General features: G+C 41.7%; 1 protein-coding gene across 10 annotated transcripts in view; it reads right to left on the minus strand.

Moving 5' to 3' along the window:
* POLK (DNA polymerase kappa) overlaps positions 1-27,979 on the minus strand; it is a 65,549-nt gene that overhangs the window by 31,259 nt on the left and 6,311 nt on the right. For 4 of the 10 annotated variants that reach the window (XM_037902983.2, XM_037902984.1, XM_007064502.4 and 1 more), the window contains 3 exons: positions 14,143-14,318; positions 11,685-11,804; positions 2,253-2,405 (listed from right to left, as the gene is read on the minus strand). In XM_037902983.2, the coding sequence (XP_037758911.1) occupies positions 2,253-2,405; positions 11,685-11,804; positions 14,143-14,280 (411 nt within the window). In that variant the 5' untranslated portion in view covers positions 14,281-14,318. Of the gene's footprint in view, positions 1-2,252; positions 2,406-11,684; positions 11,805-14,142; positions 14,319-19,682; positions 19,879-20,162; positions 20,268-27,979 lie in introns of those variants that run through there. The other 6 variants (XM_043547183.1, XM_043547181.1, XM_027826911.3 and 3 more) reach the window with 4 other exon arrangements.

Raw genomic sequence — 27,979 nt, forward strand, 5'->3', positions numbered from 1 at the left:
TTTTAGGGACTGGTAACTGGACAGTTTTCATCTCTAGTTTGCGGGTTCAGATTAAGTCAATTTGTTAATTGATAAACTTATTTAACTGAAGTGTTTTCAGTTTTTGCAGATCTGCTTAGAGAGGCACTAACCCGGCATTTGTTAGAAACGTTAGCAAAGGGCACAGTATTGAGTAGGCCATAGACACTGTTCCCATTTGCCCCCAAAAGGTGGTCTCTCTAGAAGAGGAGTGAGTCAAATTGGCTGAACAGCATGGGGAAGCTTGTATGGCTGTTGTCTATGCCATTCTTGTTCCAGGGCTAAAGGACATCAGTCTCCTGTCAATCCAGCATCTTTCACATGCCCTTTAAACTATACTCCTCTTTCTTGCTTTGGAGATTAATTCCAATATTAATAACAATATATTGAAATTAAATGGTCATCCAAGACAATATTAATTTTAAAAGTTAATAAAATTCCAGTATGTTTAATTTTTTTTATTAACTGAAGGCCTCCACTTTTAGTACACTCTGAGGAGCAGTAGGGCTCACTGAAATATGGGAAAAGGACTGAGACATGACAAGCTGTGAGGCTATGTGGGAGACGCATATATGGAGATTGAATTATTTCCCAGGACTAGTTCCAGAGAAAGCAATAAACAAACTAAAGAAAGGTTAAGCTACTACCGCTTCTGCTCTATTCAGAGCCTACAGGCTTAATCTTGCAAGGTGCTGAGCACCCTGAACTCTATTAGACCAGAAAAAATAAAAGCGCCACCAAAAAATCTGTTAAAATGGATAATATCTCTAAAGTAATGATAATTCTACACCCCGTTCGCTTCTATAGCATACTATATACAATGGATCAAATTCTAGGTTGATTTATTCCCCATGCAACTCCACTGACTGAATTTGATGTAAATCAGCACAAACCTTGGCCCAATATGTGCCACTCAAACTAATCATAATCCACATCAGCATCATTTTTAGAATCAGACTAAATAAATCCATTGGTTTATAAATAAATTCTAAAGGCTTTCTTGTATGCTTTAATGTAGTTTTCATTTCACACTTAAATCAATGGGAATCTGCTAATAATGGGGTTGCCAGATGTCCTGTTTTCGACCGGAATGCCCGGTCGAAAAGGGACCTTGGTGGCTGTGGTCAATACTGCTGATCGGGCTGTTAAAAGTCCATTTGGCGCGGGGCTGGCAGGACCTTACCTGTTTCGAGCAGCTCCCTGAAGTGGCATCCTGCTCCTAGACTTAGAAGCGGCCATGGGGGCACTGTGTGCTGTCCCCACCCTGAGCGCCAGCTCCACAGTTCCCATTGTCCAGGAACCACGGCAAATGGGAGCTGCGGGGGCAGCACCTGTGGACAGGGGGAGCGTGCTGAGATTCCTGGCCGCCCGTGCCTAGGAGCCAGAGGGACATGCCAGCTGCTTCCCGGGAGTTGCCGGAAGTAAACACTGCCCAGAGCCCGCACCCCAACCCCCTGCTCCAGTCCTGCGCCCCCCTCCTGCACCCCAACCCTCTGCCCCAGCCCGGTGAAAATGAGCTAGTGAGCAAGGGTGGGGGAGAGCGAGGGAGGGAGGGAGGTTGGATGGAGTGAGCGGGGGCGGGGGCTCGGAAAAAGGGCGTGACAAGGGTGTTTGGTTTTCTGCCATTAGAAAGTTGGCAACCCTAGCTAATAATGAACAGTCAAGGACAAAAAAGACTTCAAAATGCAGGTCTCATTTTACATATTTAAAATAATTTGAATCTAAGTAGTTTAAGTTCTAAGGATCTCCTTCAATTAGGATATCTTTTCATATTTTAATCAATAACAAAATGAATACATTTTATTCCATGTAGGAGCTATACATTAGATTGGAGCTAAACATTAGATTGGTTGGCAAAATTAGAAGCCAAAGTGTGCCCCGCAGAGCTCTACAATTAAGCCTAGGGTGGCTCTAAACATCAAAATAAAGATACAGCACAAAGAGACTACAGACTCCAACATGCAATTCTCCACCTTGAATTGAATGACCAGGCCAAGAGTTTATATGCTTAATAGACAACTTTTTCCTTTCTGTTACCTCTTCATAACTTAAAATTTTGCAAACTACCTTGTCCTTTGAAACGTAAAATCCAAATTTACACAGTAAGAAAACAAATATTTTTGCCATCTGTGTTATTATTGTATGCATTTCTAATGTCCCTGTCACAGCAGTATCTTGTTTCTCTGAATCTTTATGTAATTTGGTCTTTGTATCAGCTTGACATTTGACCGTACCAGCATACTCATCGATCCCACAGCTATGGGTTTTTCCTTCAGCTCTGGATTGTCTCTCATTTCTACTGCTGCATAAAAGGCATCCATGTCAATGTGTACAATAGTGCAGCTGAGATCACGGCTCTGCTCTAGCTCCAGCACAAGGTTGTCAGCCTGTACAAAAGTGTATAAAACGTACACAAAAACAGAAATTACAGAAATATATTAGTCTGGCCAAGGTGCCACAGTCCAAACAATCATAAAAGAAAACCCTTGTCACATACTAAAAGGAGAAAAAATAGTTACTCACTTTTGAGTACTCACTGTTGTTCTTCGAGATGTGTTGCTCATATCCATTCCAGTTAGGTGTGCACGCACCACGTGCACAGTCATCGGAGAGATTTCCCTTGGCGGAACCCGTCGGGTTGGCTGTGTAGCCCCCTGGAGTGGGGGGTGCCTCTATGGCGCTCAATATATGACCCTGCTGACCTGGCGCCTCCTCAGTTCCTTCTTGCCAGTTACTTTGACAGAGGGGAAGGTGAATGGGTCTGGAATGCACATGAGCAACGCATCTCTAAGAACAATAGTTGCGAGAACGTGAGTAACCGTTTTTCCTTCTTCGAGTGCTTGCTCATATTGATTCCAGTTAGGTGTCTCCAACCCCTACCTTGGAGGTGGGGTCAGAGTTATGGAATGACAGACTGGAACACTGCTCTGCCAAAGGCTGCATCATCTCTACCATGCTGGGTTATAGCGTAGTGAATGGCAAATGTGTGCACCGATGACCATGTCGCCACCTTGCAGATTTCTTGGATTGGCACCTGAGCCAGGAACGCTGTTGATGAGGCCTGTGCCCTCGTGGAATGGGCCATGAGAGCCCGGGCTCGAAAGTTGCCCAATTCGTAGAAATTGCAGATACGGGAGGTAATTCACAATGAGATCCTCTGCAACGAGACCGGGAGACCTTTCATGTGATCTGCTACCACCACGAATAATTGGTTCGACTTCCGGAATGGCCTTGCACAGTTGATATAAAAGGCAAGCACCCATCGAATGTCCAGAGAGTGGAGGCGTTGCTTTTGGTTGTTCGCATGGGGTTTAGGGTAAAACACAGGCATGAAAATGTCCTGGTTAGAGTGAAATTGGGACACCACCTTTGGAAGGAAAGCCAGATGAGGCCTGAGCTGCACCTTATCCTTAAAGAAAACCATGTATGGAGGGTCAGAGGTGAGGGCCTTGAGCTCCAAAACCCTCCTTGCTGAAGTAATGGCAACCAGAAAAACAACCTTCCATGGTAGATACAGGAGTGAGCAAGTTGCCAACGGTTCAAATGGTGGTCCCACCAGTTGAGGTCCCATGCAGGGATCAGTTGGCTACAGGTGCTCCAGGCCCTAGAGAAAGTGGCCTACCATGTGGTTGGCAAAGATGGAGCGCCCAGCCATTCTCAGGTGGAATGCAGAGATAGTTGCCAGGTGCACCTTGATGGATGAAGCAGCCAGACCTTGCTGCTTGAGCTTCAGCAGGTCCAGGAGGACAGGAATGGGGGCCTGCAATGGTGGAGAATGGCCCTGGGAGCACCAGATCGCAAACCGCTTCTATTTTGCCTGATAGGTGGCCCAACTGGAGGGTTTCCTGCTATCGAGCAGAATTTCCCTGACCACCTCTGAGCACAGGAGCTCCATGGAATTTAGCCATGAAGCTTCCAGGCCGTGGAAGGAGGTGGAGAGACTGGAGGTCTGGGTGACGAAGGCGACCATGGTCTTGGGTAATCAGGTACGGGATCAGTGGCAGCGTGACTGAAGTGTCTACCAAGAGGTCCAGGAGCGTGGTGTATCAGTGTTGTCATGGCCACGCTGGAACCACCAGGATGACTGCCACCTTGTCCCTGCGGACTTTGAATAGGACCTTGTGCACGAGAGGAAGCGGTGGGAACACATACATGAGATGATCCGACCATGGAGGAGGAAGGTGTCCGCAAGGGAGCCCTGACTGTGGTTCCAGAAGGAGCAGAACCTTGGGCACTTCCTGTTGCTCCAAATGGCAAAGAGACTGATACGGGGAGTTCCCCACCTCTGGAAGATGGTGAGAATGACATCCGGCCAGATGGACCACTTGTGGCTGTGGAACGATCTACTGAGGTAGTCCGCCAGCTCATTCTGTGATCTTGGGAGATATGTCGCCTCCAGGTGGATAGAGTGGGCTATGCAGAACTCCCACAGCTGGAGGGCTTCCTGACAGAGGGGAGAGAAACGGGCCCCACCCTGCTTGTTTATGTAAAACGTTGCAGTTGTGTTGTCCTTCATGACTCTCACACATTGACACATCAAGCGAGCCTGGAAGGTGTGGCACACTAGCCGAACCGCTCTCAACTACTTGATGTTGATGTGGAGTGAGAGCTCATCTTGAGACCAGAGTCCCTGAGTCTGAAGGTCCCCCAGGTGTGCACCCCACCCCAGTGCCAACGCATCCGTTACCGGGGACAGGGAGGGCTGAGGTCTGTGGAAGGGGACTCTCTTGCACACACCTGGTTGATTGAGCCACCAGCCCAAGGACTGGAGGAAGTGATGTGGAAGAGTAGCCACCGAGTCCAGACTGTCACGTCCTGGGCAGAACTCTGACACGAGCCAAATATAGAGAGATCTGAGATGCATCCTGGTATGCTGTACCATGTACGTACAAGATGCCATGTGACCAAGTAGCCTCAGGTAGGCCTTTGCTGTGGTGGTAGGGTACCGTCTGAGACATTGTATGAAGTCCGAGATAGTCAGAAAATGGGCCTCCGGCAGGAATGCTCTGGCACGACCTGAGTCCAGTACTGCCCCGATAAACTCTACCCTTTGAGTTGGTATCAGGGTCGACTTGCTCTCGTTGAGAAGAAGGCCCAACCTGTTGAACGTGGATCTCATGATGCGTATCTGCACTTCTACCTGGTCCCTGGAGTGCCCCGGGAGCAGCCAGTCATCAAGGTATGGATACATCTGCACCTGTCTCTGCTGAAGAAAGGCGGCAATGACCAACATGCACTTGGTGAACACCTGAGGGGCTGTGGACAGGCTGAAGGTGAGAACCTTAAACTGGAAGTGGTTGTGATTGACCACAAACCTGAGGTATCATCTGAGAGCAGGACATATGGATATATAAAAATACACGTCCTTGACACTGAGGGCGGCGTACCAATCTCCCGGATCCAGAGAAGGAATTATGGAGTTCAGGGAGACCATGCAGACTTCAGCTTCACCATGAATCTGTTGAGGCCCTGCAGGTCCAGAATGGGTCTGAGACCCTCTTTGGCTTTGGGGATTAGGAAATATTGGGAATAGAATCCCTTGCCCCTTAGCTCCTGAGGAACCTCCTCCACTGCCACTGTGGTAGCCCTGAAGTAGAAGTCCCCGCCACCACCTTGTCTGGAGAGGACAACGAGGATGCAAGCAGGGGAAAAGGACTATCCTGGACCTCTTAGTCCATTGGGATCTCCTGCCCAGCCTCCTGTTCCGGGTCAACTATCACCGGGTCCACTGACAGAGCTGGGGTTGGTTCCGGGGGAAGCACTGAGGCCAGAGTCCCGTCAGCACCCCTCAGGGCAGGGTGGCTGTCTGAAGCCGCTGGCAACCTGGGCTCGGATAGCACCGACCGGGAGCCCTTGGACAAACTACCCTGGGCCTGGTGATATGCCCAGGGGGTCCAAAAGGGCAACTGTGCGGGTCCCTGCCATTGCACCAGTCATGGCATTGTGCCCACATCGAGACGTCTATGTACCAACCGGTGCAGGCTCTGGCGCGAGTATCTGGATTCTGTCTCCAAGCCTGAAGATGAGGACCAGGATCTTGATGGCCATGGCGGTGCCAAGCGGAGCTGGGCCAGTGAGCGGTGCCGCGAGGATGGGGAAGAGTGCCCAGATCAGGATCGATGCCGGGATCGGGAGCGGTGCCATGACGACGACTGGTGCCGAGACCTCGATTGGTGCCGTGGTGACTGATGCCGAGAACAGGACCTCCCTCACATCGGGGATTGGTGCCAGGATAGTGATTGGTGCCGCAAGTCAGACTGGTGTCGCGAGTCCAACCAGTGCCGCGAGTCAGAGCAGTGCCAAGAGATGGATTGGTGCTGCGACTCAGAGCAGTGTCTCTGTGTTGTCGGCGAGCGGTGCTTTGGAGATGCAGGCAGACACAACATTGCCGGCTAGCCCCGTGACAGTGCTGCCTTCGTTGGCGCTAGGGGCTTGTCCCGGAGGGCCGGAGACTGCAGTGCGATCATGGCAAAGGTGTCTGGGGTGGATGGCAGCCCCACTTCTTCCAGCATATGGCTTGGGGAGTCCAATGGCACTGGACTCAACGATTCCCTTTGCGGGGCCTAAGTCAATGGTGCTGACTCCAAAGGTTCTGGCACCAGGTGCGCCTCCCTGAGGCGCGCCCCACTGGCCAACTCTGAAGGAGTGGGTCTCAAAGACTAAGATCCACTCCTACTCTGCTTGCGGTGCTGCTTCTGTGGGGCCGGGGACTGGGATCGGTGCCGGACAGTTCCCATCGGCTTTGGCAGCGGGGAGCAGCAGTGCCGCAGGTCTCTATGCTCCAAGTCCTTCTGCGGTGCTGCTTCCGCCACGGATGCTGGAGTGCTCTGCACCGTTGAACGTGGTGTCAGGTCTTGCCGCGCTGAGGTGGATTGCGGTCTCAGAACTGCCTCCATAAGGAGCTGTTTTAAATGGAAGCCCCACTCCTTTTTTGCTCTCGGGCAAAACCCTTTACAAATCCTGCACCTATTGGCCTGGTGCGCCTCCCCCAGACACGTTAGACAAACGTTGTGGGGGTCACCCATTGGCATGGGCTTATTGCAGGACTTGCAAGGGGAGATAGCAGTCGGGATGGAGGGGAAACCCACACAACCAACAGCTAAAAATACTAACACTAAAACTACAACAAAATGAAAGCTAGGAGAACTTTCTAAGCAAATCACCATAGTTCCAACAACCATCACTGGTGGTAAGAAGGAACTGAGGAGGCGCCAGGTTGGCAGGGTCATATATTGAGCGCCATAGAGGTGCCACTCCAGGGGGCTCCACAGCCGACCCAACGGGTGCTGCTAGGGTAAAACTTTCTGATGACTGTGGTCGTGGCGCGCGCACACCTAATAGGAATCTATATGAGCAAGCACTAGATGAAAAAAGCTTGTTTTTGCTGTAACCTGTTCTGTGGGGAAAGGAGGTAGCTAACAGATGGCAAAAAAGTGAAAGTGGAAAAAGTCTGTCATATTTATACATATAAATGCAAGTACGTATAATATTCCACAAATATACAAGTTGTATTTATTGTTTACAGAACTACTTTTTAAAAAAACCTAAAGGTTTCTCCCCTCTCACTTAATTGAGCTCTCATGCTGCAACTTATTTGCTAAAAGGATCATTACTGAGTAACATGAGATTTCCCCCCTTCCTTCTGGTTTGCGCCGAGCCATTTTGTTTGAAGACTGAAAGACCACAATGTGGAATCAAATTAAGCTCTTCCACATAGCAATGCCCAGCACATATCCTAGTTCAGTGCGTTGGGCTGGTCAAACTGGTTTGTATAAAATGTAAGGCACCAGTGGGAAGGGTAGAAGGTGAGGAATTCAAATAACAACAGAAGAAATATTTGAAAAAATAATGAAAACAGCATGATACAATATATAGAAGAAAAACAAGTCATTACATTTAAATCCTCCAGGAGCACACGTAGCTATTTTCATTGTAATATCAATTAAGCAAGGGCTAATATCCATGTAAAATTATCAAAAGGCATTTCTCTACATTTTAATTAATTTTTTTCTCCTTTGTTAATTCTGATCTCATATTCTACGAACTACAGGTAGGTTATTCTCAAACTCAAATGACCTTTAATTACTTGAATTTATATTGCCTCCGATACCCCCAGTCACACAATTTAATCTGTATTTCCAGATACTGTCTTTAAACAAAACTTTTGTTTTTCCCCAACCTGCATTACTAGCATAATCTCATGTCTAATGATTCACTAGTATCTTATGCACATATAAAAATAGAGATGGAAACCCCTTTAAGCTAGTCACGAATTAAAATGATGATTATTTAAAATAGCAACAGCAGCTCATTAAAGGAAACAGTAAAACAAAAGCTTTGTAAACGTACTTCTGAGAACCATGTTTGTCTGTAATCAGTTTTCCCTACTAAAACTGAAGACAGTTAAAGACTAGTTTCTCAGAGGTAAACCAGGTGCATAAGTCTAAAAATTATGTAGCATTCTTTTTTGAAAGAAAATTCTGATATGGAAGATTTAGGGGATTTCTATATATTTTATAGGGGAAAAGTGCTGAAAATATGGGCCATTAGTCTTTTAAAATTCTTAAATTTTTATATTTATTTTTAGACAAATTGATTGAAGAAGTTATTGTGATTTGTTCTTGCCCAAAGATGTGATATAGACGCCAAAAAACTTTCTTAAGTAGCATATATGAAATAAGAATTAAAGAACTTAATTTGGTGCCTGTTTATGTTTGTAAAACTATCTGACAGAATGGAGAGAAACTAGGAGGGACTACTAATACCCTGTTACAAAGGGACAGCAATGTCATGCAGAGTTAAAAACTGAGCTAGAAACCAGCATCCATAAAAATGGCACCAGTGGCTGATGGCAATAGTGAATACAATTCAGAAGTACAATACAATACTTCTGAAAGTTTTAAATTAATCATAGTATTGAATAAATGAATATAAAAATATAGCTTTTATCCTTCACATTATGGATTATTGGAGAACTTCAGACACTTCTGAGTTGTGTAGTACACGAGTCTCAACCAGCCATGAACAATTTATCCGAAGTGGGAACTTACTGCATATAGTATTGTATAGGAAAACTTGGCCCGACTAATAAACGATTTTATTTTATTTATAAAGCCAAATAAAATATTTTAAAATGCTAAAGGTAAGTTTTGAGGGGTTTACTTACTGCCCAAGAGTACTGAAGATGTTAGAGATTGCTTTGGGACATTTGTGGTGATAAGTGCTCCTTTGCCCCTAGCTGGCTGCAGAGAAGGCTGTCTAAAATAAAGATAAACTAACACACAAAGAGTCCCACAGCATGTGCAGGGTCTATTATACCAACAAAACACTAGAAAAAGGAATATTATGTTGCAGACGCTATGGATTTATGTTGCTGCCATGTCCAGCATCACTGGGATACTATCTAGCAAAAGGAATGGCTTTTTAGAAATTTTGTATATTACAGTATCAGCACTGAAAAGAACTGTCATGTTAGTGAGCACCCTAAAAGAGCCCAGTTTCCATCCCTCTACCAGCCTACAAACTGATAAGACTTGAGCTGAAGATAAGAATTTACCGTGTTACACAGAAGCATGGAGCTTTTCATACTTCTGTAACTCTGCACAAGTTGTCTTCCCCCTTACCAAGCTGAGGCAAATACTAGAGCAGGGTTTCTCACACTTCATTGCACCGCAATCCCCTTCTGACAACAAAAGTTACTGCATGATTCCAGGAACGGGGACTGAAGCCTGAGCCCTGCCACCCTGGACAGCAGGGCTGAAGCCCAACCCACATCGCCCTGTGGGGGAGGGGGCAAAGCTTGAGGGCTTCAGCCCTGAGCAAGGGGACTGTAACCTAAACCCTGCCACCCAGGGCTGAAGCAGAAGCCTGAGCCCCACCGCCCAGGGCTGAATCCTTCTGGCTTCAACGTCTACCCTGGGTAGTGGGGCTTGGACTTTGGCTTCAGCCCCAGGCCCCAGCAAGTCTTACGCCAACCCTGGTGAATCCATTAAAACAAGGTCCCGACCCACTTTGGGGTCCCGACCCACAGTTTGAGAACTGCTGGACTAGAGCATCTGGTTACAAATCATAAGGAGGTGATATCAGAAAGTAAAAGAAAACATGGTTTCATGGGTAATACAGTTGAATGTTGCCTTGGAGAACTGGATTCTATTACTGCCTCTTTCAGAGAGTTCCTATGTGATGATAGGCAAGTCATTATCAAAAAAAAAAAATCTTTTCACGGGTGGTCACGAATTGCTTGTTCCTCATTTTCTGAGTACCCAACTTGATACCCTGTGGTCTGGTCTGCAGAAGTGTTGAGCACTCACATCTGCAAATGAAGTCACTGGGAGCTGCGTGTTAAACATATACAGTATGATATAATTCCAAGTACTCTGAAAAATCAAGTCCTAGGCATTCAGTGGTCAAATTGGGAACCCAAAATCAGTGGACTCTTTTAACCTTAATTTCTCTGTGCCTTCGTTTCCCACATGTAAAATGGGGATAATAATATGACCTGGGTGTTGTGAAAATAAATTCATCAATGTTTGTGAAGCACTCACATACTATAGTGATGAGCACCACAGAAAAAAATATGAGGAAATTAGTAATTCTGTATCCAGATCAGAGTTAGACTAGCATATGGTAAACAAGGCATGGGACCACATATTGAACAATGAAGATAAAACAAAATATTGAACAGCTGCTCATTCAGTGAACACTGTCTATCCTGTGCACAGAATGAGGCAGGGATCACACTGAAAAAAGTAGTATGCAATCACGTAATTAAAGATTGAATTATACTACATGTAAACAAAGAGACAAATTAAGGTGCTTGACTTAGCAACTTCAATGTTCTTTTGATGTGATTTTTGTATGCAATACTGTCTAGGGTCTGATAACATTGTCCAACACTACAGTATCTGAATACCTATGCAAAAGTGCTTCTTTTGGACCACAGAAACATTTTCATACACAGCTCCATTTCTTATATCCATAGTTTTCTCAGACCCTTTATTTCCTTCCACTGTATATGGACGTTCATAACCAAGGCCCTAATAAAGGAAACCAATTTTCTATTGTAGGCAATATGCACCTTTGGCCAGATTTTATGTATATAAAACTTTGAAGACTTCAATGACACTATCATAGTAGTTAGCACGCAAAGATAGATAAATCACCAGCTGAAGTAATAGGATAATGCTAGTGACATTTCTCCCTATCACTATAAACCATCTAACATAATACAGGCATAAGCCAGGACTTTTTTTAAAAAATACACACAAAATGTTTAAACCAAAATGACTACTCTGGTATTTGTTAAGAAAATTAATCAGTGAGTTTCATAGGAGTACATCATGAGCAATGGATTTTATTTATTAGTTGATTTGGTGTTTTCAGCATTGGGGGAAAGGAGTTCTTGTTTTAATTCCATTTTGTTCATACAAGAAATACTTCAAATAAAGAGTCTTATTATCTATTTAAATTTTCTTCTAACTAAATATAAATTTACACCATCAAAATATTATGCAGGGTTTAGTTGCATAATTGTTGCTAACATCAAATGGAACCAGGCAACTAACAACTTGTGTACCACTATGAAATTTTAGGACAGGCATCAATAATATACTCCTAAAAATTGTTATTCTCCCTCCTCTCAAAAAACTTCCCAAATTGGTTAGTACCTGTAGTTGTGCTTTCAGAAGCTGTTGGCTGGTAATTTTATCTTTTAGCTGCATCATTTTTTCAATTCGTTGGTTGACTTGCTGATCTTTCTTAAGCTCATTTTCATAAAATCTAGAACCCTATAAGAAAAATAAAAAGTTAAGATACATCTGAAAGTTCATTGTTTTCCTTATAATCTTACAATAACTGAACAAAAAAAGATGCAACTTGTCTGCTAACAACTCATTTAAATGGAAAAAACAAGCACTGAAATAAAATGGACAGTTGTTTCCAATCCTATCAGAGAGGCAGATACAGCCTTATGATATGCTGGGCTCTGTATATTTTAAGGATTTCTTACGCGTATTATATATATTTTGGATATTCATATAATTGAGGTATACACACAAAAGACAACTATGGTACTCAGATTACATGAAGTTCATATTCTTCCTTCCCTCTGCCACTCAGAGTTTAATATACTTCTGAGGAAACCTGCACGGCACCAGCAAGGCGGGAACATGTCCTGATGTGGTGATGATGCAATTCTAAAAACATTAGCTACATCAGAGAGATGCCAAAATAACTCAAAAGAAGTAAGTTACTTGTACTCTTTAGGCTATTTTCTGTTATATCTTGAAAGATACTGAATGCAAAAATTGAAAATTGACCTCAGGCATTTTTACTTTTCATGTGCAGCATTTCCTCATTGGTCCATATGGTCTCATCTGGAGAAAAATAATGCCATTATGTAAGTCAATGGTACAACCTCATCTGGAATACTGTGCGCAGTACTTGTCACCCAATCTCAGAAGGATATTGCAGAATTAGAAAGAGTTTAAAAGAGGGTGATGAGAATGTTCAGGGGTATGCAAAAAAAAATATGAAGAGAGATGGAAAAGATTGAGATTATTTGGAAAGGAAATGAATAAGAGGGGATATGATGAAGGTATAGAAAATAATAAATGAAATAGAGAAGGTAGATCAGGAACTTCTTTTCTCCCTGTCTCATAACACAGGAACAAGAGGGGATATTCGATGAAAATAAAAGGGGGCAGAATCAAAACATATTAAATACTTTTTCACAGAATGTGTAGTTAGAGTACAACACTCATTGCCACAGGATGCCATTGAGGACAAGAATTTAAGAAGATTCAGAGAGGAATGTAATCCAGTTTTATAACAGTTAATGCTAAAAAAAAAAAAAGTATTGGAAGAGATATAAAACCTCATTCTTCAAAGTTTAAACCAATCTCTAACTAGTAGATAGTAGGATGAACTTTCCTTCAGTATCACACATTCATGTAATCTTCTCTTCCCGCGATAAGCAAACATTAGGGATTGTGCTTACTGGAAAGAAAGTCCCATACTTTTTCTCGTTGGTGCTAGTAGTAAATTTTTTACAGGTATTTAAGAGGTTAGTAAATGCTGTCAAGCAACTATGAAATTTGGGTTCCCTATATGTGTCTTGTAGCTCCTCACAGTAGTGATGCAATATTAAGATTGTGTTCCTTACAAGGGCTTTTTTGTTTGTTTTCTGGAGCGGCTGAAAGGGAAGAGAGATTTGGGAGAGTTCCATACAAGAATCTACAGCTATAATACACCTGATACTTTACAGTTTGTTGATTTTTTCCCCCAACAAATGCAGATTTTTTAAAAGGGCATGAGACTTGTTCTCCTCATTTTATCTATTATTCACTTGGCTCCATCTCTCTCTCAATATAACGGCAGCAGCCGTAGCAGTTTTACAGGAATTATTTCAACAAATACCAAATGGGATGTGTCTTACAAAGGATTACGGTTTGAGGAACTGCTGAACAGTAAGATCAGATGAAATATATGAAAAACTAAACCCTTTGTTTCATGCAAATACCCTTAGCATGGTGAAAAAATGGACAATACAAAAGCAGTCTGCAATAGCAGAATTGTTTTTAATGCTATATTTTTCAAAGTTCTCCCTAAAGTATTAGCTCTTCCATAAAGCAACAGTACAACATTCATTATTTTACCATAATTGTTTAACAAAAAATCTAGGGCCAGATTGACCCCCCCCCCTTGTAATAGAATGCTGGGGGCGGGGGGGGGGGGGCACGACTCTGAGAGGTTACCCTTGCTCAGTTATCCCTAGATTGTCTGATGGGAGGACTCTGAAAACCTCATAGATTTGGGGCCTCTTCCCAAGTTCCAAAGGAGAGGTGCTGACAGGGACTGCACCACTGGCTGCTTTCCCTTCGAACACACCCTAAAAATGACGTGTAGTCAGCCCTGAGGAGTTCTACTGAAAAAGTTTATACAACCGCAAACCATATTAACTTTTCCAGCAGATTCCCCATTGGTTGTGGGGAGGGTGATGAAAAGCAACCTTTCCTGTGTCACCCACATACAGAACAGAGGAGGCTGCCCCCATTTATGCATGCAAAACTAAGAAATAAAAAAGTAAAAACCAAAGCATTAGTGAAAAAGGTTACACAAACAAACCTTGGTGGCCTCCATTATGATTTTATTGATTTTCTCTTTATCCAGTCCTTGCATTCCAGCTTTGTTATCATTGAGGCCCACTCTAAGCAGAAATCCACCATCATCAGAAGTGTTAACAACTTTCTTTGTGCTGTCCATAGCGCAACACAGTGAGTGCTTTTTCAAACTTTAATAACCTAAAAGAGAATATAAGTTACATACGTCTTTCAAAACTCCAGTTGATGAATAATACAATTCCACAATCACTTTCAATTTTATTAGACACACCAAATACTGAGGTTTAATATGGAATTCTTCAAAGTAGCTCAACTACACACGGTCACCAAACAAAGAATAAACCTCAACTGTATTAGTGTCTGAAGTACAGCTGCATGGGAAATGATTTATCATCCTGTGAAAATGTTCAAGATTCAGTAATTTTCCTCATCCTACATTGGGGCGAAAGAACATCAGAGAGAGACAGGAACATGAGCCTGGGGCTTCCACATCCCAGGCGAGTGCTCTAACCACCTGGTTATTAGCTACTCTGAGTGATTCCTCTTTCTCTTGTTTTGACCGGAAATTCCATCCTGGACTTGAGAAACCTTCACATCAAAAATTTCGTCTAAACTGATACATTCCCACAAAAAGTTTTGTTTCCAACGAACTGGCATTTTCCAACCAAAAAACCTGTTTGAAAAATTTCCAACTAGCTTTATATCTGGTTCACTTGGTAACCTGGGCTCAAGCAAATGATAAGCATTTTAATATGGCCAAATGTCAAGTTACACATCACGGAACAAAGAACATAGGCCATTCTTGCAGAAAGGAGGACTCAATTCTGGGAAAAACTGATTCTGAAAAAGACTTGGGGGTCATGGTGGACAAATATGAGTTTCCTGAACAATACTGTAGCCAAATGGGCCAATGCAACTCTTGAATGCATAAACAGGGGAATTTCAAGTAGGATTAGAGGGGTTATTTTACCTCTGTATTTGGCCAGGTGTGACCGCCACTAGCATACTGTGTACAGTTCTACTATCCACAGTTCAAAAAGGATGTTAATAAAATGGAGAGGAAGTTCAGAGAAGAGCCATGATAAATGATTAAAGGATTGGAAAACATACCTTACAGTGATAGATTAAAGGAACTCAATCTAGTTTAACAAAGAGAAGGTTAAGGGGGGACTTGATCACAGTGTTTAAGAACCTATAAGGGGAATAAAATGGGTTCTTCAGTCAAGCAGACAAAGATATAACAAGATGCAATGGCTGGAAGTTGACGCAAGACAAATTCAGACTTGAAATAAGGTGAACATTTCTTGACAGTGAGGGTAATTAACCATTGGAACAACTTCCTAAGGGTTGTGGTGGACTGTTCATCACTAGCCATTTTTAAACCAAATTTGGTTATTTTTCTAAAAGATATGTTGTCACTCAAACAGGAATTAATTCAGGGAAGCCCCATAGGGTTACCAACTTTCTAATTGCACAAAACCGAACACTCTTGCCCCGCCCTCTTCCCAGAGGCCCCGCCCCCATTCACTCCATTCCCCCTCCCTCCATTGCTTGCTCTCCTCCACCCTCAGTCACTTTCACTGGGTGGGGCACGGGGTTGGTGTGTGGGAGAGGGTGAGGGTTCTGACTGGGGGTGCTGGCTCTGGGGTGGGACCAGAAATGAGAGGTTCAGGGTGTGGGAGGGTCTCCAGACAGGAGGTCGGGGTGCGAGACGGGGTGAGGGCTCTGACTGGGGGTGTGGGCTCTGGGGTGGGGCAGGGGGTCAGGGTGTGGGAGGAGGTTCAGGATGCAGGCTCCAGCCGGGTGGTGCTTACCTCCGGCGGCTCCTGGAAGCTGCCAGCATGTCCGGTTCTAGGCGGAGGGGCCAGAGGACTCTGCGCGCTGCCCACACCTGCAAGCGCCACCTGTGCAGCTCCCATTGGCCACGGTTTCTGGCCAATAGGAGCTGCAAAGCCAATGTTCAGGGTGGGGGCAGTGGAGCCCCTGTGGCTGCCCCTGCGCTAGGAGCCAGACATGCAAGACACTTCTGGGAGCCACGTGGAGCCAGACTTAGCCCTGCTGCGCCACCAGACGGACTTTTAGCAGTTGAAATCCAGACACCTGGCAACCCTAAAGCCCCATAGTCTCTTTGATACAGGAGGTCTGACTAAACAGTCACAATACTCCTTTCTGAGAGGTTTTGTTTACAAAATAAATAAATAAATAACACTGCCAATTTGAAGTAAAGAACATTCCTATGTGCAAAGCTTACTGCATTAAACTTACAGCTGTACAGAGGCTCTTCTTGTGACAGGCTATCTTTCCAGACTCATTGTAAAAATAAAATCAAACTGGCACTGCCCACCCGCATGTTAAATTTATTTTTAAATGTAAATTAATAGATTTTAAAGCCAGAAGGGACAGTTATGATCATCTAGAGACCTGACTTCCTGCATGACACAAAACCTAAACTAGTAATTTCTACATCAAACCATAACTTCTGTTTGAGCTAGAGCATATCTTTTAGAAAGACATCCTGTCTTGATATAAAGACTTGAAGTGATGGAGAACCTACCATGTCCCTAGGAAAGTTATTCTATTTGTTCATTATCCTCATTGTTAATTTCTTTTTCTTGTCTGAATTTGTCTAGCTTCAGCATCTAACCATTGGATCTCATTATGCTTATTTCTGCTAGTATTAAACAGCCATCTACTATCACTTGTTTCTTATCCATGTAGGTATTTGCAGATCATAAGCAAGTCACCCATAACCTTTACTTGGATACAGTAAGTTGATTGAGCCTCTTAAATCTCTCACTCTCAGCAAGTTTTCCAGACCTCATGTCATTCTTCAATAAAATGTAAATGAAATGCTGCCCAAGCAACTGTCACATGACAAAATCTCCTTTTCAGTGGGTTAGCACAAAAAAAGCAGAGTTCTCAGAATGACAACTCAGCATGAGCTCAATAAATAAGAGAACATGTATTTATTATCGGAAGAGGGTATAAAGGCAGCTCCCTCCTACTGCTGATTAAAAAAAACAATTTCATCTTCTCTCCCTGGCAAGGAGCACCCATCTCCTTAACTTCCTCTCAGTTACTTCCGCAGTCAAGGGTCCTTTCCGTCTGATAGGAGCCACACCCCTTCAAGAGCTGTCTCTCAATGTGCTGCACACCCAGACCCAGTTACCACAGTAACTCTATTGCACAACAATGGTGTGACATTGCACTCTATATGATTTTATAAAAATATGCTAATGAGTGTGAATATAATGTAACTGGAATATGCTTCATGCAAAAGGTCTCTTGTAAGGTATCATTACAAAGCTTATGATCTACTGAGTGTGGTCATCCTATTTGTATAAATGTATCACTCTTGTACCTTAAACTAGAAATATGAAATATAACTCTGAGGTCCTATTGTAGTTATGCAAAGTGTGGGCCATTAATGGTGGTTTGGAATCTTAATGGCTCCCATTAACCAGGACAATTGACTGTAGATGGCTCTGTTTTAGTTGTAAGTCTTCCTGTATACCTGTGGGCTGGCAAATGGGTAATGAAGTCTTACGGTGACATGTGATGTCACCTGAACTGGAATCCATCTTTAACCTGGTGCTTTTCCATTGAGAAGGAGGGGTGGGAACCCAGAGGGACAAAGGATTCCCACCTTATGCAAAAGATATATAAGTGGCTGGCACAGAACAAATGAGGCGGTAGCCATCATGAGAAATCCCCTAGCTATCACCTGAGCTGGAACAAGGGCTGTACCAGGGGAAAGGATTGGGCCCAGACTAGGAAGGCATCCAGTCTGTGAAAGAAACTTATTGAAACATCTCTGAGGGTGAGATTTTATCTGTATTCAGTTTTATTACTGTACTAGACTTAGACTTGTGTGTTTTATTTTATTTTGCTTGGTAATTCACTTTGTTCTGTCAGTTACTACTTGGAACCACTTAAATCCTGCTTTCCGTATTTAATAAAATAACTTTTTACTTATTAATTAACCCAGAGTACGTATTAGTACCTGGAAAGGTGGGGGGGGGGCTGGCAAACAGCTGCGCATATCTCTCTATCAGTGTTCTAGAGGGCGAACAATTTATGAGTTTATCCTGTATAAGCTTTATACGGGGTAAAACAGATTTATTTGGGGTTTGGACCCCATTGGAAGTTGGGCATCTGAGTGTTAAAGACAGGAACACTTCTTAAGTTGCTTTCAGTTAAGTCTGCAGCTTTGGGGCACGTGGTTCAAACCCTGGGTCTGTGTTGGAGCAGACTGGCGTGTCTGGCTCAGCAAGACAGGGTGCTGGAATATCAAGCTGGCAGGGAAAGCAGGGGCAGAAGTAGCGCACATCAGTTGGCACCCCCAAAGGGGGTTTCTGCAATCCAACCCATCACAAATGGAAATAAAACTGTGCTGGAACATTGCTAGCAAGATGCATGTTTAAAAACTGTTGCTTCTCCAGCTGAGGGGTTAGGAAAGAATAAGCATGATCCCCTACCAAAGATCTGGAGGCAGCCCACATTTGTGTTTAGGCATTTACGGTTGAATTTTCCACCTGAAATGATCACATACGGTTCATGGAGGGGAAGGATTCCTCTATATGTTAATTACTCAGAAGACTGACCCAAAAGCATCACTAATTAATTAATTTTTAATCTTGTGTTTTTTAACTCATTCTTAGGATTTTTGAGCTCTTGACAGTATGGCATTCTGTTCGCATTTAGAAGGTTATGTTCTCAAATGTATTAGAAATGAAAGCTGAAAGTTTCTGCAGAAACTTATGAGTAACCCTAATCAAGGAACTTCTTTATTCATTGTGAGTGAATGGATTTATCAAATCTTTAAGCAAATGCATTTGTTTCCCTTATTTTCTATAATGACGGAGGTGTTCGTTTTTGCTGAAATTTTTTCCCTTGGAACAGGAGACCAACTGCATTCCTGTAGTAGAGCAAGTTATATTTTTAAAAGTTCTATCTGATTAAAATAATCAGAAGTTTTAATTATATTCAATGCATTGGGTTTATTATTTGTGACATATTTGAGAAGAGCCAAGACCAGCTGAGTAATAGTCTGTGTGTTTTTTGGCTCTGGCCTGTCAGAACACAGAACAGGAGTTACTGAGACAAAGCAGACATCAGACGAACACCTTGGGTGCTCTGAGGCCAGCAGGAAGTGGGGAGTGCCAGGCAGACCTGAGACCATTTCAGCACATTTTCATATTCTCTCCACCCATGTTGGTGCAATCTACCATACTGTTGGGAACCACTGACCCTGCAACTGCAACAGAGTAGCTAGTCTTCCCAGCTCAAGGCAAAAGCACTGTTCCCCATGTTTCAATGATCACACTAAACTCTGTGCAAGGTTAACTATCACTTCCATTTCAGTCAGTCCAACAGTAGCCATACTGGTACTGGCAATGCCTGGTTGTGAGAATGTGTGGGGGAGAAAAGCAATTTAGAAGCTGCACTGGTAATAGACATTATAAATACCAATGGATGTAATGACTTTTCCCCAGAGAAAATGCCTCACCAAGCCTACATTTTAGATAATTTCTCTCTCCTTACCTCCTTCCTTTGCCCACTCCAGTCTTTGTGGCTTCTTCCATGCTGCTCCCTATGCTTGGATTGATCTCCTTATCCCAGCACATCAGGTTTCCACCCTCTCCTTATTAACATTATTTCTAAAGACTCAGTTTTTCTGCAAGAGCTTCAAGCATTAACTCATGTCAGTCAAATGCCTTCTTTACCTCAATATACATAACTGGGAGGAGAATGATGAAGACATTGGTGATGAAAAAACAGTAACATTTTAAGGTAATACTAATTCTTGTCTATTAATGTGTCTTTGACACTGTAGGCTCCTCTAGGTAGGGCCAGTCTTGTATATCACAGAGCACATTATTAGTACTTAAATAATAAAATACATAAATATAAATTAATAGCTTAATTATAATTGAGAAAAAATTATTTATTGGAGACATGAGTTTAGTTCTCCATAGGATTTACAGATGCACAAAACAGAAAAGGTGAGTCATAGGTAAATACCTTTCAGCTGCCTAGTGGGACAAAACAGAAACTGAAGACCATTTTGTTTACAGAAAGGCATGTCCTTAGGAAAAAAAAGACATCAGCTCACTGCACTCAAATGAACTGTGGAAGCAATAATAAAACAACAGGCACAGCATTGTCAAATCAAAGTAGTTGGAGATCTACCAGTGTAAACAGAGTAAAAAGAACAAATTTAAACATGTAAAGAAACACCAGAGGGGGAGAACATGTGACACTGCAAAAACAAAGTTGAAGGAACAAAATCTTGCTGATATCAGTGCAGAAATTGATAAGGAGTAAAGGTTTAAATGGACCTATGAAAATTAACTATAAGAATCCCTGTGTGACTTTAAAGCACAGTGAGATTAAAGTTTGTTTATGACAATTTGAAAAAGGGTGAAAAGTTTTATGGTTTGAAGAAACATAAATGAACATATTCTACTCAGAACAGGAGGCAGAGTAGATGGCTACACAGAACAATGTATTTTGGGGGTGCTGTCACCGCAAGAAACCTCTGTAGGATTGCATTGTTTCCCTTATAGCATTCAATGCAATGGATGCTAAATATCTTAGTGTCCCATTGTGCAGAGTGTAGGATCAGAGAAGCCCATGAAGACAGTCAGCCTGCAATTAAGCACCAACCTATTTCTCCAGTTATTTGGGAGTAGGGTGACCTGATGTCCCCATTTTATAGGGACAGTCCTGACATTCGGGGCTTTGTCTTATATAGGCGTCTATTATCCCTGCACCTTGTGTCCTGATTTTTCACACTTGCTATCTGGTCATCCTATTTTGGAAGGAGAGGACCTACTATAACTAGAGGGGAATACAAGTGTTTCTTCTGAGAGTTCCCTAATGAGGGTGAAGAGGAGCAGCTGCTGTCCTCCATAGCTCCGTAGGAGATACAGAATCAAGTGGTGGTGGTGGCAGCTCAGAGGATGTCACTAATGTGTGGGATGCTCTACTGGTGAGACGGGCTCCACTGAGAAGAAATTGGGCTGTGTATCCCACCTCGAAGTAATTTTATGATCAGGACTGAAGGAAGCAAAGAGCAAGGAAGCATTACATATTGCAAGGAAGAGGCAAGGCACAGAAGCCTGAAAGAAATGGGGAATCTAATAGTCCTGGAAATACCAGAAAGGGAGCAGCATGGGGAGAGCAGAGGAGGAATAAGGATGTGTGTGTGGAGTAGCACTAAGAGGAAATGATTATATATCAAGTGCCCCTCTCCTAACTTAAATAAGCATCTATTTTTGCTGCAACCCTGTAGCTTGCCTTCGTTCAAATGCCAGTAATTCCACCACCAGAATCCTTTGACTTGCTGTTTGTGATGTGCTAAAAAATTAACTAACCTCATTCCAATAAGAGAAAAGATTTACAGTAGAACTTCAGAGTCACGAACACCAGTTATGAACTGACCAGTCAACATACCACATTTGGAATCAGAAGTACACAATCAGGCAGAAGCAGACCAAAAAAACAAATGCAGTACAATACTGTGCTAAATGTAAACTACTAAAAAATAGGGCTGTCGATTAATCACAGTTAACTCACGCGATTAACTCAAAAAAATTAATCGCGATTAAGCATAGTTTTAATTGTGCTGTTAAACCATAGAATACCAATTGAAATTTATAAAATATTTTGGATGTTTTTCTACATTTTCATAGATATTGTATTCTGTGTTGTAACTGAAATCAAAGTGTGTATTTCTGATTATAAATATTTGCACTGTAAAAATGATAAACAAAAGAAATAGTATTTTTCAGTTCACCTCTTACAAGTACTGTAGTGCAATCTCTGTCGTAAAAATGAAATTTACAAATGTAGAATTTTTTTTGTTACATAACTGCACTCAAAAACAAAACAATGTAAAACTTCAGAGCATACAAGTCCACTCAGTCCTACTTATTATTCAGCCAATCACTAAGAGACAAACAAGTTTGTTTAGATTTACAGGAGATAATGCTGCCCTCTTCCTATTTACAATGTCACCAGAAAGAGAGAACAGGCATTTGCTTGGCACTTTTGTAGCCGGCATTGCAAGGTATTTACACGTCAGATATACTAAACAGAAGCCTTAAAAGAGCAACACTCTGATCCGGAAACTACAGAACCCGAACCACCAAAATAGAAAATGAAAACGAACCACCAAAATAGAAAATGAAAACTCAGATAATGAAAACGAACATGCATCGGTCCATACTGCTTTGGATTGTTATCGAGCAGAAACCGTCATCAGCATGGACCCATGTCCTCTGGAACGATGGTTGAAGCATGAAGACATCTGGCAAATAAATATCTTGGGATGCCAGCTACAACAGTGCCATCAGAACACCTGTTCTCACTTTCAAGTGATATTGTAAACAAGTATCAGCGGGTAGCTGTGTTAGCTGTATCCACAAAAACAACAAGGAGTCTGGTGGCACCTTAAAGACTAACAGATTTATTTGGGCATAAGCTTTCGTGGGCTGGAACCCACTTCATCAGATGCATGGAGTGAAAATTACAGATGCAGACATTATTATACTATGCTTATTATGCTTCATGTGTCAGTATAATAATGCCTGCATCTGTAATTTTTACTCCATGCATCTGATGAAGTGGGTTCCAGCCCACGAAAGCTTATGCCAAAATAAATCTGTTTGTCTTTAAGGTGCCACCGGATTCCTTATCGTAAACAAGAAGCGGGTAGCATTATCGCTTCCAAATGTAAACAAACTTGTTTGTCTGAGCGATTGGCTGAACAAGAAGTAGGACTGAGTGGACTTACAGCCTCTAAAATTTTACTTCTTTTATTTTACTTCTTTACTATTTTATTTCTGAATGCAGTTTCTTTTGTTCATAATTCTACATCTGTAACTTCAATTTTCATGATAAAGTGATTGCACTACAGTACTTGATTTAGGTGAATTGATATACTTTTTCTTTTGTTTTTTTACAGTACAAATACTTGTAATAAAAATAAATATAAAGTGAGTCCTGTACACTTTGTATTCTGTGTTGTAACTGAAATCAATATTTGAAAATGTAGAAAATATCCAAAAATATTTAAATAAACGGTATTCTATTAATGTTTAACAGTGTGATTAATCACAATTAATTTTTTTAAGCGCTTGACAGACCTATTAAAAAAATAAAGGGAAAGCAACATTTTTCTTCTGCATAGTAAAGTTTCAAAGCTGTATTAAGTCAATGGTCAGTTGTAAACTTTTGAAAGAACAACCATAACATTTTGTTCAGAGTTATGAGTATTTCAGAGCTGTCAACAACCTCCATTCCTGAGGTGTTCGTAACTCTGAGGTTCTACTGTATAAACAGGAAGAAGAAACCCTAAAATAATACTGCCAAGACTAGAAAGTTTGGTGGAGGCTACGTCATGGTGCAGGGCTATATTGAAGTTTGTTGGCAAGTTGCGTTTCACTCACGGTGTAATGGACAGTTATGAAGGAATATTAGGACTCGAAAGTGATCCAAGTAGGGACAAAGCTTTGGAGAGAATTTATTTCCAAACAGGATGACTGAAAGCACACATCATATTTTGCATACACCTCTTTCAAGAAAAGCAAATGTGTAGCACTTTAACCATCACAGTCATCTGACTTGAGACCAAAAGAAAAAATGTGGAGTAAGTTGAAAAAACTACCCAAAAAATCCTACTGTTAATTCGCACACCCAAAAATCCCACCCAAAAAACTGCCCTAAAATTGCATATTGTGAACAAGGACTCATCTATGTACCAAATAAACAAACAAAAACCTAAACAAACAAACACCTAATGGTGGAAATAGCAAATAGGATTTTTGCAGTCATTCTTTCTTAGAAAAAAAAAAAAGCCTGTTCAGTTTTAGAAGAACTAAAGTCAGGAGCCCCATTTCATGATTTCTTCACAATTCCAATAAGACTATTAAATGACAACAAAAACATTTAATTAAAACTTGACACTTGGTATCATTACTGCATGGCCTTAAAATAAGCTTCTGAGACTTTCACAAGTAAAAATAGATTTAACTATTCTTTTACCTCTGCTTTTGTAGTATATGTCTGTTTTCAAATGAGAACAAGGCAAAGTATAAGAGTTACCTCAACACACAAATGTTGGGAATGAAAAAACCCTACTGGAAAATTGTACACATTCCCCTATTAGTGCAGGATTTAATCCACAGAGAGAGGGCATATCAAAGTAAAACTAATATTATCTTTGATCCTAGTGAAAAAAGCCAGTATGCAGCAATGAGTGCAACTCTTATTAATGTTAAGAATTCTACAGATGCACCAAAGGGACAAGAGACACCACAATTAACTAAGTCAGAAGAAAAAGGATTTAATTTCATTGAATTTTGACTGCAAGGGATCACTGTGCATACAAAACAAGAGATACAAAAGGGATAGGGTACTCTGAAATTAATAGTACAAATGAGATTATCAAAGAGAAACAGAATAAAAGACCAGAATTTACCCTGGCTTCCCATCAATGTGGCACCTAACCAGGGACGGCTATCGATAAATACAAGATACCACTTACAATTGGGATTGAAGTGCTTTACAGTCATGCAGCCCAGGGATCAAGAGGCTAAAACCAGGAGTTGAACTCTCCTTTCCCTAGTGACAGAGTGCACTATATAGCTATCCAATTTCTTTCTTTCTTTTTTTTTTTTTTTTATAAAAAATGAATATTATAAGTAGCCTACTGTTAAGTACTGTTAAAATCCAAAGTGCTCTGTATGGTGGAAAAATCTCTTACATTTGTGTTTAATAGACTTGTTGATTCCTCAGCAGATTATAAACTTCTGGGATACATTTGGCAATAATCACATCTATGCAGCTATTGGCTGCAAATTAAGTTGCTAGAGGACCACTTAACTCAGGCTTATTATAGCCTGCTGTGAAGTGGAGAAAGGTTGGTTCTTTCTTCTTCACTTCACCATACTTGGCTCCATCACCAATAATGTACATTTACAGAATAGCTATTTTAAATATCCGGTATAATTCACATAGTAATTTGTCATATTTATGATTTTCTTGGGTACTTGATTACACAGAATCCTTCAAGAGCAGAATCTTTTCAGTTTTCTCTACATATTTATCACAGACACCTGGAGTGTAATATTGCCCCCACTGAAGTCAATGGCAAAATTCCCATTTGACTTCAATAGGGCCAGGACTGCAGCCAGAAGTGTGAAAATGTGCCCAGCCTCACAATTAGTTTATCTATATTAATATATTACATACAAAAACTGTGTTAGGAGTATTAAGTTTGCAAAGTCAAGCACTCAAAAGTTAGAAAACGCAGCACTGAAGTTGCTCATACAACCTTAATTCACCCATCTCCCCTTCGGCATATGCACTAGATACAGTCTTTAATTCCTTGATCACATACTGTTCTTCTTCCACAGGGTGGATGAACCTCAATGAATGTGTAGCTATTCAATATTTATTTTTATTATCATCATCAGTGAATGTGTGATGTCATGCCTTATTTACTGCAGACAATCCCATCTCTATACCGAATACCGAGCTATCAGACTCTTCGTGGGCTTTTTTATGGTGCTCATAGTAATATCTGATTTAGTGAATTTCTTTTCATCCCTATTATCATCCCCATTTTGCAGTTGGGGAATTAAGGCACAGAGATGAAATTGTCAAAATTGTTCACTGATTTTGAGTACCTAACTTGAAGCATCTTATAAAAAACAGTTTTGCTATGAACAGTTTGCTATTCATTCCTGCTTCACTTCTTGAGCAAAATCCATTGTGTGCACTGAATGGGACCTGTTTGGAGAATTTTTCTTTAAGCTCTACTGCGCATATCCAAATGGTGATTTTCAGTGGCTTATAATTCTGCTAATTGTATGGATTTTCACATGGACAGCAAAAGACACCTCCTGGCCCAGGGCAATGCCCCCCCTGAATTTCAAGTCTCTGCTTCAAAGCTTGGAGGCACTAGACCTTTTAATAAAACACATGTAAGAATTTTTCAACTTTGGGAAAATAGCATATTTTTCTTTAACATCCTTCATGGAAATAGCCGAACCATTTTTATTGAAATTTATGGGTGGGTTGGGGGGGGCGGGGAGGGGGAGTTAAGCCTCAGATAGACACCTGGAATAGGAAATTTCAGCCCAAATGGTTAAAGTTTTGCAAATTTACTAGCAACTAAAAAGAGTCTTCTCATGGAAAGTATTAGGCAATGTCAGCTCCACCTATAATTACACAGGCATGAGTTCAGAAATAGACTTGGAATTTCTCAGATGAAGAACATACATAACACTAAGGCCTTTACATGGATAGGCAGGTGAAAAATTATCCTAAAGAAATCCACAGCTACCAGTACCAGAGATTAAAAATCAGACAAGAATATTTACCTTTTAAAAAAATCCCACAATAAAATCATTCATTTTTAGTTAAACACTAAAACTGCATTCATGCTGAGCTCAGTCAAACATCAGAAAAGAATTAAACACAACACTGATTACAATTCACTGCTATAAGGGTGTGGGGATAATTCAGTATTCTTTTGGGATTCAGAAAGCAGTGAATTACCCCAATAAATATATTTGTCATGACAACTTTACTGTGCCTCCTCCCCACTTTCCTACCCCCCTGGGGCAGGCAAAGGACTCAAGAGCCAAGGCAAATAACAAGGATAGCAGGCAAACAGGCTAAGTGCCTCAACATAGCATAATGTTATGAAAGGAAGTCATTGATAATCATAGCCTCTCCTTTAACTTAACAGATCAGTCAGACTGCAAGCTGTCAAAAGCCCAACTTTTTTTGAACAACTTTTCACCACTAAAAATACAATATGCTAAAACATTAACAGATATTATTTTGGACCTCTGATAGGTAGGTTCCTACTAGTCTATTTGCTTAGAGTGTGTTTTATAAGGTAAAGAAACTTTGTGGCACACACATCCTGGACTGGAGAATAGAGATCAGAGCTTTGGTGTTACACATACTTGAACCAAGTTCAGAGAAGGGTACAACATTAAGCTCCATCACATACGTGAGTAGAGCATATTCTTGGGCACAAGTAAGGTTAAGTACTAGGTACAGTCCTCTACAAGTGAGTACCACACACCTCATGCACCTGCTTCCTTACTTTTTGCAGGATAGAATAAGAGTGAAGTATGGATGGAGAACAGGCAAAGGTCTAAGGAGATAGTTTAAGAGTAATCCTCAGCCACCACCCTTCATATGTCACTTTACTTAGATTATAAACTATCTGAGGCAGGGACCATGTCTTGTAGGATCAGAGCCCTAGAACAATGGGGCTCTTATTTTGGTTAGTGCCTATGAGTTCTACTTTAAGACTCATCTCTTTTGTAAAGCACTTTGGGATCCACAGGTGAAAAGCAGTACACAAAAACTCAGTATTATTATTAATAAATTAAGATTTTAACTATGTGATCCATTTATTGGCTTTATTCCTATTGCTGAATAGGAGGCATTTGGCGGCCATATAGGAACACTTCCCACCATTACATAATTAAATTACAACCATCCTAGTACAGGAATAAGCTGATCTTGATAAATGTACATAAAATACAAAAGATAAGCCAATAGAATATCAGGGTTGGAAGGGACCTCAGGAGGTCATCTAGTCCAACCCCCTGCTCAAAGCAGGATCAATCCCCAATTTTTGCCCCAGATCCCTAAATAGCCCCCTCAAGGATTGAACTCACAACCCTGGGTTTGGCAGGCCAATGCTCAAACCACTGAGCTATCCCTCCCCCGAAATAGACCTGGGGGGTTCCCCAAATGCATAGTTTTGATTACTTGCTGAATCTCTAGGCAGCAACAGAAGACGTACA

The sequence above is a fragment of the Chelonia mydas genome, chromosome 5 (genome assembly GCF_015237465.2).
Source record: "Chelonia mydas isolate rCheMyd1 chromosome 5, rCheMyd1.pri.v2, whole genome shotgun sequence".
In the NCBI taxonomy this organism is placed as follows: Eukaryota; Metazoa; Chordata; order Testudines; family Cheloniidae; genus Chelonia; species Chelonia mydas.